Source organism: Sciurus carolinensis, chromosome 8 (assembly GCF_902686445.1).
Source record: "Sciurus carolinensis chromosome 8, mSciCar1.2, whole genome shotgun sequence".
NCBI lineage: Eukaryota > Metazoa > Chordata > Mammalia > Rodentia > Sciuridae > Sciurus > Sciurus carolinensis.
The window spans coordinates 128,710,858-128,719,185 of NC_062220.1; the positions used below are offsets into that span (position 1 = coordinate 128,710,858).

The window sequence follows — 8,328 nt, forward strand, 5'->3', positions numbered from 1 at the left end:
GGGAGCCCTGTGTCTCAGGACACGAGGGGCTGCGCGCCCCACCTTGGCCGCCCAGTGTCAATTGACTGCTCGCTCACTCACCCCTTCGTTCATCCCGACACCCCCAACACAAAGGAGTCACATGCTGCCTCTGTTGAGGTCCAGGTTGGAAAAAGAATTGACTTTTATTCTAAAAAACTACCCGGCAGCATGCTCTGGGGCCTCTCCGGCCACCAGGGGTGCCCCGGTACCCCACTGTGGCCCTCAGTAGACAGAGCAGGGACTCAGGCTACCTGCCCTTAGCCAAGCCTGTGCCCCCACCCTCTGCCTGGGTTAGGGCGGCCCAGGGCCCTTGCAGTGGGCAGCCCCCTCCCCCTCAGCCACCAGGGACTCAGTGTCCACCTGCCCTTCAACAAGCAGTGACACAGCACCCTCCACACGGCCTGTGGCTGCCAGGGCCACCACTGCCTGCTCTGTGGGGAAGCCCATGCGCTCCAACTGCTGCAGCCTGTGGCGTGGACAAGGAGGGGGTGTCAGGGCAGTCCTGGCTGCACACCAGAGGCCCCAGCCGCCCCAACCCTGCCTTACCGCAGAGAGGAGACGGAGGACTTGGGCAGCCACAGTGGGCTCTGGGGCTCCTGGACTGGCCTGTCAAGAAGTGAGGCCTGAATCCCCTCCTGCAGCATCTGCTCATCCAGGACTGCCCACATCGGGGTCCCTGGGGTGAAGCTGAATCCAGCCCAGTCCAGGCCCACCTCCAAGTCCTCCCAGGTCAGCTGTACAGGGCCCAGGTCTGGCGGGAGCTGGGCTGTGCCATCACCATGGGACCAGGGTGCAGGGGAGACCTGGTACGGTGATCCGGGAATGGCAGACCTGCGAGGGGTGGAAGCAGAGAAGGGCCTGGCTGCCAGTCACTGCCATGGTTTCAACCACCAGGGCTGGGTCACAGCATCAGCCTCACCTCGCTCCAGCAGGAAGGGTGACAGGCAGCTGGGCCAGGCTGTCTGGGGTGGGAAGGAGCCTCAAAGGCCAGCACCTGGCCAGGGTCCTGCACAAGATGCTGTCCTGCATCACCTGCAGTCGCTGCTCCGAGAGCTCCAGCCACCTTAAGGCTCTGGCAGCGTCTGCCCAGAGCAGGGCAGTTGGTCAAGGAAAACCAAAACCAGCCAGGGAAGGGTCTGCTTTGCATGCCCAGCCCATGCCGAGAGCGCTGGGCATGCGTTCCCTTGGTGTCTCGCTCACGTGGCCCTGCAGAAATGTGTCTGCAGCCAGCAGCAGCATAAAGAGGGGGACTGAACTGAAGCCACTTGACCAGAGCAAAGCCAAAGTGCATCCTCCCAAATCTGGTTTTCCCCAGCCTCAACCACCCCAACCTGCTGCTCCCAGGGACCTGTGTGCCTGCTCACACCTGCGACTGTCAGAAAAAGTTCCACTTACCCCCTGGCCTCAGGCCTGTTCCATTCAGACAGGCCTGGGCAGCTGGTGTCAGAAATAGGCTCCTCCCTTGAAGACTGAGGGGTAGAGGGGCAGCCTGCTGCCTCGGGGGGCAGTCTTCCCCCACAGGCCTTAAGCATCTTGGGATCAAAAGCCCACTTTTTTTTTTTTTTTTTTTTTTTTTTTGCGGTACTGGGGATTGAACCCAGGGCCTTGTGCATGCAAGGCAAGTCCTCTACCAACTGAGCTACATCCCCAGCCCAAAAGCCCACGTTTAAGGCAACTGCACCTCCAGCCAGATGGTCACTCTCAGTTCCCAGAAAACCCCAGGCTTGTCCCACCCCTGTCCATTGCACTTTGTGCCCTCTGCGTGGCCCGCTGTCTTACTTCTCTTCACCTAAACCCTTCCTCCTGCATATCTTGGCATAGATGCCAGCTTCACAGCAGGACCCAAGTTAGTGCCTCCTCAGTCACCTCAGTCACCCACCCCCCACAGGCTTCCAATGGGGCCTTTTAAATTGTAACTGGCTCCTCCACCTGGCCATGAGCCCCCAAGGGAGATGCTCCCAGACTGTGTTTGCACAGCCACCCAGCATTGCTGGGGCCTGATCCCTTTGTACCATTCTTTCCCACCCAGGAGACCCAGCCACAGTAACCCCAGGCCACATGAGCCCTGGGCTCAGGCAAAGGATACAGGCCAGGCCAGCAAGGAGGCCACAGAGGAGCTGCAGGAAGGGTGGCTCAGAGCTGAGCAGCGGGGTCAGGGCAAGCAGCAGCCACGGTAGCAACCACGGTGGCAGGACCCCCTGGGAATGTCTAGGGCAGTGTCCCTGTCCTGCCAGCATGGCCAGGTGGACAGGCATGTATCCACAGCTACCAGCTGCACTGGACACCCCAAGGCCTGCCAGCAACACAGCCAGCAGCCCAGTGGCTAGGGAGAGCAGGGCAGAGGCGTGCAGGAATCGCAGCGTGCCCAGGTGGCACTCCTGCTGCCAGCCCAGAGCAGGCAGGAGCAGCAGGCTCAGGAGCAGGCCAGGCAGGGCCGTGTGGCCCAGGGCATGGGTCAGCAGCCGGTGCACTGGGAGAGAGAAGGGCTTATGTGCCTGGTTACTGGTCCCACCCTTCAAGGCTGTCCCAGGTGTGCTAGGTTGGGGGGATCAGTCTCCACCAGGACCACTAGCTAAACCAGCCTCCCCTAGTCAGGAACCACTGTGCTCACCACTGGCACCTAATCACTGGTAGAGGGGACCAAAGGCTTCCAAATGTCATGGCCACACCCCTGTTTGTTAAACAGAACGAAGGACCAACCACTCGAGTCTGCCTAATGAGCACTCACTATGCACCAGGCACTGTGAAGGTGCTCTATATAATTCATCAAATTTTTCACGCAAGGTGGGAGCACAAATTGTCATGAGACTGCCTACTTCACTCCTGGAGCCACCCCACTCCTCAGGCTGTGCGGCCTTAGACAAGTTGATTAACCTCTCTGAGCATCATTTGAGTTCCTCAAATATAAACTGGAGCTGTTGTTATTACTGGGAAACAGGTACTCAACTAGGGATCACTCTTTCAAGCCCTGGCACCTCCTCCCCATCCTCAGGCTTAGCTGAAAGCTTAGTTCTAATTTTGAGGGAAGGCTGTTACAACTCCTCTCCCACCACATCTTGCTGGCCCTTCTGCAGGGTCCCCAGCCCTCCTTGGCTATGGATGAGCTGGGCATGCTCCTAAGGCTGATCCACCCCAGGGCACTAGGTCCCATCCCAGTACAACCATGCTGCTCCCGCCAACTGGTCTCAGACCCTGCAGCAAGTCTCCAGCTCCCTCCTAGGTCCATTTGGCTACCCCTCACCCTGCCAGGGGTCCAGCAGCAACTCCGGGGCCAGGGTAAGGCTGGGGCCGGCCCCCACCAGCCACAGGCTGCTCATCAGCAGCATGAGGACAGAGGAGGCAAGAGGCAGCGCTGGAGACAGTAGGCCAGGGGGATCCCTGGCATGCATAGCTTGGCTGAGAAGGTCAAGGGTGATCCTGGGGCTCTGTGCTGTGGGAGTAAGGGAAACAACAGTTACTACTGCAGGTTTTATCTCACTGACTCCCTCTGCTTGACCAGCCTCATTTTACTGAGGTGGGAACAAAAGCTGGAGAGGCAGGCCCAGCAGCTTGGCCACGGTGGAGCTCAGACCCCAACCCATATGCTTATTATCCATCTTCCCATTCCACTTGCCCATGTGTAAGGATGGGCAGGGACACACATGGAGTCCTGAGTCCAAATGGGCCCTGAAGAGTCATCTCAGATGGGAGGTACAGGGCCAGGAAAGTTAACCGGGGCCCTGGACTGCTGAAAAGAGGGGTACGGTCCCCCAGGGCACATTCAGGGCCATCTCTAGCCACCTTCTGCCTCCTTGTTCCCTCAGGCTGCTACCTTCCTCTTCCTACCCCTCCACCTTGCCCAGCCTTAGGGCTCCAGATGGCCTCAGTTGCCCTTGATCAAGGGGTCAAAGCCAGCCAATGGGCAGACTTGGGAGGAGTTAAGGGAAGTCTCCACTGTGAGCGGTACAAAAAAGACCTGGGACTAAGGCCTCTCTTCCTCCCCAGGCCTGAGCACAGTTTCTCTGGCCCTAGCTCCTCTTTTCACAGGAAAGTTCCAGTATCTGTTCCATCTCTTTCTGCGGTGTGATTCTGGGCAACTTTTCCAACCTCTGAGTCTTCCCTTTCTCGTCTGTGAAATAGGGATTAAGAAAATCTTTTCTTCATCATATGACAAGAAAAAGGAAAAGGCTAAGTCAGGCTCCAGTCTACAGCTTCTGCTCAATAAAGTATAGCCATCCCCACTAACTGAGGGATGTGTATATAGCTACCAACTGGCCCAAGAGAAGGCCTCAATATGGAAATGGTTGCTCACACCTCTCTGATCTGGTCCAAGCTCTGGGCTCCAAACATGGCCGTTCCCTGCCCACGAAGCAAAGCTTTTTTCTCCCCCCCGTGTTCCCCTATCTCATCCAGTCTGTCCTCCAGGCCCTGCTACAGCCCCTTCACCCCTGGCCAAGCCTCTGTCTTGGAGGCCTACTGAGCTCATTCAGAGAAGAAGGTAAGATCCCAGACAGACAGGAAGGCTGCCTCGTCAGCTTCCTTGCCAAGGGCAGCCTCTGCATCTGCCAGCTCCTGCAGGGAAAATGAGAAAAACTTCTCTGCCTGCAATGTCTTTCCCTCCAACTCTCCAACAAACTCCTACCCACCCTTTGAAACCCAGCTCAAATGTCCTCTTCCTCCTCTGGCCACCTACATCATAGATCTCATCCCATCTTACGAGCACAGCTTGGCATGGCTCCCTAGATAGGTGGTTTGCATTCAGAGGGAGGAAGGCTCCTCTCATCCCCAAGTTCACCAGGGTACGTCCAGCACACGCTGGTGCTCTACGTGTGTTCACTAAAAGAAACACTAACTTGGCTCCCGATTCTCAGGAATTTAGGGTGAGCCCTGACCTGCACTGGGCCTGGGCACCCACCAGTGGGACTGGGGTGAGGTTTGGGAGAATGGGCAGGTGACAGCCTTGCCTGGGGTCACAGCAAACTTCCTTTTTCACCCTGGCACCGCCACAAGGGTGAAGGGACTTGCCCACCGACAGAGAACTGGGACTCGAGCCCTCTGGACCGGTTTCATCAATTTATCCAAAGGGGCTGAGCACCCGCAAGGCCCTGCCTACCTTAGAGGGAAGCCAGGCGCAGGCATGGGAAGTCAAGGGCAGGGAGGAGTCTTCCGGATGGCGGACAGGGTGGGGTGGGGGGCAGCCTAGGGTCTGGGCCAAACTCGGCTTTGTGACTTTGGGAAAAGCACTCAAATTTCTTCGGCCTCAGTTTCCCCTTCTGTTAAGACAAGGGTATTGGATAAGGGCTGATGAAAGGACCTTCTCAAGTCCGACCGTTACTGGGGGTTGGCTCTCGGGGACCGGCCAGGCGTTCGGGGTGTCCCACCCGGCGGACCGGCCTCGGTCCCCTCCCCCGCCGGCCCGGGCCACGCGTCCGAGGTACTCACCGCGGAGCACGCCCCCAACTCCGGCGGGCCGGGCGGGGCCCCCCGGCTGGGAGCCGGGACTCCAGCCCCGGGCGCAGGCCCAGGGGCTCCAAACCCATCGTGCGCGCACGAGGGCGCGTGACCCCAGCCGACCGACCAAAGCGCAACCCCCTCCCCCTCCCACGCCGCCCGCGGCCCGCCGATTAGTCAGCAGTTGTTCTAGGCCCTGATCCCTTCCCCCAGCCTCTCCCGCCGGCCTCCGTTTCCCTCCAGGCCAGACTCTTCAGAGACGGTCCCTTGAGCCAGCGGACGTAACCACTGCGAACGATCTAGCCTCGTGCTCTGGTTTGATACTGACACCGGTTCAACCACCGATCCGGTCCCTTCGGTGCTATATTTGGCTCCCGCGTTACGTCCGGCGCTCTGAAGGGAAGATTGGGACAACGGTTTCGGGCGTGAAGATCGAGAAACTGGTGGCTCATTCCTTTTTTCCCCACCCCCGTGGCCCGGCCCGATGGTAGTGCCCGAGGTTGCGAGTTTCGCGCCTGCGCAGTGCGGCGCCTAGAGGGAAAGCGAGAGGGAGACGGACGTTGAGAGAACGAGGAGGAAGGAGAGAAAATGGCGTCCACGGGTAAGTGTGGTGGAACTGCAGTCGCTCAGGCGACCGTCGGGAAGCCCGAACTGGGAGCTGCTCGTCTCTAGGGGTGGCCGAGATGACTAAGTGGAGTTGCCGAGAGGGGTTGGAGGCACCCGCCACGGCCCGATGAGTTCGGGGGGCCCCCGCGGTCCCGTCTTCTCCCCTCCCCCACCGGGTGGGCCGGTTCTGGAACCTTCCGGCTCCCGCGGCGCGCGGGGGGCTCGCGGCAGCGGGGGCGCGCGGGGCCCGTCTTGGCCTCCATTGTGTGGCGGTCGTCGGGCCCCGCGCTCCGGCCGCCACGTGGGCGGGGCCTGCGGCCTCGGCGGCCTCGCGTGAAGGGGGGTGCGCGGCCGGGCCTCGAGCCTGTCACCCCGAAAGAGGGGGGCTGGAGACGCCGCGGGCCCGCTGCCCTCGTGACCCCCTCCCATTCCCAGGGAGGCGGCCCAGGCTCCAGGGCGACTCTTCTCATGGAGAAATCCGGGGGGGGAAAGCAAATAAACAAAAAGGGCCTCGCGGATTTGGGAGCTGAGGGGCGCCGGCTTATGAGCGCGAGCCCCGTCATCCTTCAGGCCGGGGAACTGGGGCTGCCGAGCCGTCCGCCCGGGCGGCTGCAGCGCGAGCACAACTTCTGCCCCCTTGGCCTTGGGACGATGTATCCCCTGCTTTCAGAGCCCCCCTCCCCCCAAATTTGCTGTTCCCTCGAACTTGTTAGTTTTTATAATTCTGTGTTAATCCTACCTCCTTTCCTCCCCCAAAAAACGACGAAGTGGCTTCCCAGGGCCCCTTTTCAGCCAGTGCCGAGGGAGCTCGTTTGTATAATAAGGCCAACCTGGATCAGGAGACCAGAATTTCCACCAGAAAGAAATTTCTGGCCTCTGTGATCTAAGACAAAAAGCCCGAGCCGACATTTGAATTATGCTTCAGCCATTATGTTTGCACGCTTTTATATTCGCCAGGCTTGTTTATTTCGTGGACTGATAGAGGGAAGGGAAGGCAGCGCGTAATAAACTTTGAAAGAAAGCTGAAGGTGGGAACTCTACAATGTGATGGGTAGGGTGGTCTTTACTGCCCGGAGTGTTTGAGAGGGTAGACCAGCCTTCACCTGCAGTTTGCCGCCTGCCGGTTCTCTAATCCAGGGTTATTGGCTGTGTCCAGCATTTTTTCCTCGGGGGTATTCTTAAACGGGCCGGCCATAGGGGCGTGTGGGGAGGGAGAGATGAGAGGGAAGCAAAAGCTCTGGGTCCTTAAGAATTTAAACTGGAAAGACTCCAGCATCCAGCAAGTAAAGGACAATTTAAGAACTCTTCCCATCTGTATGGTCAGGAAAAAGGTAAATGTTTTGGTGCCAGGCTACCAAGAGTGCCCCTAGAAGAGAGGACTCAGAGATAACTATATTCCAAGACATTCTGGTGGGAAATGGTTTCCTTGGTGCCTTTCCACCTTCTCTCCTGCCTTCTAAAGCCTGAGGGGGCCAAATGTGTACATTCAGATTTTTGTGTTGCTGGACGTGTTCAGTTGCACGTGTGGTTTTCATAGACACACTATATTAGTACCTTCCGGGGAACCTTTGGGGAATAACTATAACTTAATCTGCACCTTAGGTTCCTTTCCTGCAAAATGTAGGAGTTAATGCTAGACCTTTTAAAAGTTTATTGAGCCCTTCTGACCTTACAGCAAAAGCATTTCTGCCCCAACAAAGTTGCCCCTTGCTGACTTTAATGCCTTATGTAATCTGAAGATCTAAATCTCTACAGCTCCGGGAGTTACAACCCTAAAGTATCTAACCCACTGTCTTGGGTAATGTTCGATGTTTTCCCCTCTAATTTATATCTCATGTAGTCTAAAGTACCTGCAGTATATGTCCATTTTAGCAGAATTACAGTACAAACTCCTTAACTACCATTCGTACCAAGAAATAGAACATAGCCAGCACTCTGGGTCCCCATCCCCCATCTCAGCCCTTCCTCTCAACCTGTGCTGTGTTTTTAGTGAAGTCTTCTGACTGTGCAAATTGGGGATTAAAAACAAACACAACTGGTTGTTAAATGATCTGATCAGTGTGTAACTGTAGCATGTTTGAGGCCATATGATGTTTGTGTGCTATGGTAGATAAACATAAGTTCTCATGAAACAAATTTGCTCCCACCACACAGGATCAAGTCTGAGTTTCACATTGATCTAAGGTCATTAACTGTTCCATATCAGCTTTGCCAATTTTATGCTTTACATAATTGCTCTTGTGTAAAAGTCTTTCAGCATTGAACTACATG

General features: G+C 57.1%; 1 protein-coding gene across 6 annotated transcripts; it reads right to left on the bottom strand.

Moving 5' to 3' along the window:
* Nucleotides 1-145: 145 nt before the first annotated feature.
* On the bottom strand, nucleotides 146-5,918 carry Rhbdd3 (rhomboid domain containing 3). 6 transcript variants are annotated; one of them, XM_047560307.1, is made up of 8 exons: nucleotides 5,443-5,696; nucleotides 5,114-5,273; nucleotides 3,263-3,451; nucleotides 2,108-2,491; nucleotides 941-1,103; nucleotides 735-852; nucleotides 568-627; nucleotides 146-487 (listed from the first exon to the last, which is right to left on the bottom strand). In XM_047560307.1, exons 3-8 carry the CDS (start codon nucleotides 3,408-3,410, stop codon nucleotides 389-391), a joined length of 972 nt encoding a protein of 323 aa, XP_047416263.1. In that variant the 5' UTR covers nucleotides 3,411-3,451; nucleotides 5,114-5,273; nucleotides 5,443-5,696; the 3' UTR covers nucleotides 146-388. The 6 variants fall into 6 exon arrangements, with proteins under 6 accessions (XP_047416263.1, XP_047416259.1, XP_047416262.1 ...); XM_047560303.1 differs by lacking the exon at nucleotides 5,443-5,696 and adding an exon at nucleotides 5,782-5,911 and having other exon boundaries at nucleotides 568-852; XM_047560306.1 differs by having other exon boundaries at nucleotides 146-627; nucleotides 5,443-5,699.
* Nucleotides 5,919-8,328: the final 2,410 nt, after the last annotated feature.

Coding starts and splice junctions, on each gene's coding strand:
- Rhbdd3 (XM_047560305.1), bottom strand. CDS start 3,410: ATGCATGCCAGGGATCCCCCTGGCCTACTGTCTCCAGCGCTGCCTCTT. Junction 853..940: donor ACCCTTCCTGCTGGAGCGAG/GTGAGGCTGATG, acceptor CACCCCTCGCAG/GTCTGCCATTCCCGGATCAC. Junction 488..567: donor TCCTCCGTCTCCTCTCTGCG/GTAAGGCAGGGT, acceptor TCCACGCCACAG/GCTGCAGCAGTTGGAGCGCA.